This window comes from Colobus angolensis, unplaced genomic scaffold (assembly GCF_000951035.1).
Source record: "Colobus angolensis palliatus isolate OR3802 unplaced genomic scaffold, Cang.pa_1.0 Scaffold68, whole genome shotgun sequence".
Lineage (NCBI taxonomy): Eukaryota > Metazoa > Chordata > Mammalia > Primates > Cercopithecidae > Colobus > Colobus angolensis.
The window spans coordinates 6,403,070-6,405,059 of record NW_012120487.1 but is presented as its reverse complement, the minus strand read 5'-3'; the positions used below and the strand labels follow the sequence as shown (position 1 = coordinate 6,405,059).

Genomic DNA, 1,990 nt, shown 5'->3' with positions numbered 1-1,990 from the left:
AAAAAAAAAAAAAAAAAAAAAGACTGGGGATAGGAATCAGAGACTGCTGTCCCGACTTACAGAATCTTATACAGTTCTAGTTGCCAGGCCCCAAGAATGATGTCATCTCAGCACTGCCTCTAGAACCATTCATTCTCTCTAAGCCTGGAACTTAGATGAGTGAAAGCAGGCTCCATTAAATAATTATGATCTTGATTGCTCTGGCCCTATTCAACTGTAAATTTTTTCCAGAGCCAGAATGGCTTCACAGAGGACAACTTTGCCCTGAAAAGAGTCTCTTAGGTCAGTGGTCCTCAACTCTGACTCAACTGAGAGCTTTACAAAGAGTACCAATGCCCAGTTCCAGCGCTGGAGATTTTAATTGGCTTGGGGTAGAGCCCTGGCATCAGTATTTTTAGAGGCTCCCCAGGTAATTCCAATGTGCAGCCAGGCTGAGAATCACTGCTCGGTAAGTGGGATGACTGGGGAGTGGGAGATAATATACTCTAACTTCTCACAGCACCTATTCTAGAGATCAGTGGGGCAGAAAGATAGAAATAAAAGGTGGAAAAGGACGAAATGGGTAAGTATGGGTGAACTAGTTCCAGAGAAACGGCAATCTCCACTGTGGATTCAGGGAAGGCGTCACTGAGGAGGGCTTTCTTAACAGTTCAGGTCAATGGAAGCCATCTTGAGGCACACATCGTGCGCGGCATCCTCCGGGGAGGTCGGGTCATTTCACACCATTTTACTGCCGAGATGACCTAGGTCCAGAAACGGTAAAGAGCGGTGTACGACTCACACAAGTCGGGGGTCCTGTGAACTGAGGTTGAGCCTGGCGGACGCAAGGCTCAGGGTGTTCGGCCCGAGATCTTTAAGCGAAGTCACCAGACCCCGCGTTCAAAGCCCAGAGGTAGGCAGGCGGCTGGCTCTCGGCCTCAGGCCTGGAGAGAACTCCGCGGGTACCAATCTCAACCTCGCTCCCGAGTCCAGCTGGAGGGGCGGAGCTGGTTGGCCCCGCCTCCGGATTAAACAAAGTTCGTTACTTCCTAGGCGTGAGGGGGTGTGGCAGTCTTGTTGCCACTTCCGGGCGAATAGGTTAGCGAGAAAGAACCTCCACTACGCGACGGCGTGACCTGACGTCACTTCCGCTCGCCGCCGCAAACGTCAGTGTCGGGCGCAGACCGCGGCAGTGAGGCTTGCTGTTGGAAGTTCAGGCTCGGTTATCTTTTGGGAGCCATGGAGAGTGACTTTTATCTGCGTTACTACGTGGGGCACAAGGGCAAGTTCGGCCACGAGTTCCTGGAATTTGAGTTCCGACCGGACGGTAAAAGCAGCATGCCGCCCGCCGGGAGCGGGACCAGGCCTGGGGGCGGGCGAGTGGGGAGGCCGAGGGTCGGAAATCTGTGGGGAACTAGAGGAGGAAGGGGCTGAGACCTGTGCAGTGCGGATCTGAAAGGAGCGCCACTGTGTCTGCTCCTCGGCGTCTTTTTATCCATACAACAAACGTTGGCTGAACGCCCACTGTGTGCCAGTCTCTGTTCCACTCTTTGGGGATACGGCAGCGAAGGTAGACAAACTTCCTCTCTCGTGGAACTTGTGTTTTACTGCTGGAAGAGAGATCATGAAAAGATGATTCCAGATAGCAGTGAGTGGTCAGAAAATAAGATGGTAGAATAATCGCTGGATGGGCTGCTTTTAGATAGGTTGGCCATTAGAGAGCTCTAATGGTATATTGCAGCCGAGCCCTAATTAGCAAGAAGGACCCAGCCTTGTGAAGCTCACAAGGAAGACCATTCTACCCAAAGGGAATACCAGAAGTCAAGGCTGCAGGGCAGGAATGAGCTTAGGCATGTCTCAGGTGGTCAGTGTGATTGAAGAGTGGTGAGCTGGGAGATGGCAGGAGTTGATGTCGGATAGGTAGGTAGGAGCCGCACCTTGTAGATCTTTATAGACCATGGTAAAGAGTTTAGACTTGGAAGGCTTTTTTTGTTTGTTTGTTTGTTTGTTT

The 1,990-nt window shown here is 51.5% G+C and overlaps 1 protein-coding gene across 2 annotated transcripts in view; it reads left to right on the top strand.

The window, feature by feature from the left end:
• The first annotated feature begins 1,058 nt into the window (after positions 1–1,058).
• The window catches only part of MAGOH (mago-nashi homolog, proliferation-associated (Drosophila)), a 12,595-nt gene continuing 11,663 nt past the window's right edge, over positions 1,059–1,990 (top strand). The window contains exon 1 of one of the 2 annotated variants that reach the window (XM_011926307.1): positions 1,059–1,306. In XM_011926307.1, coding sequence (XP_011781697.1) covers positions 1,219–1,306 — 88 coding nt within the window. In that variant the 5' untranslated portion in view covers positions 1,059–1,218. The remainder of the gene's footprint in view (positions 1,307–1,990) is intronic. The other variant, XM_011926308.1, reaches the window with a different exon arrangement.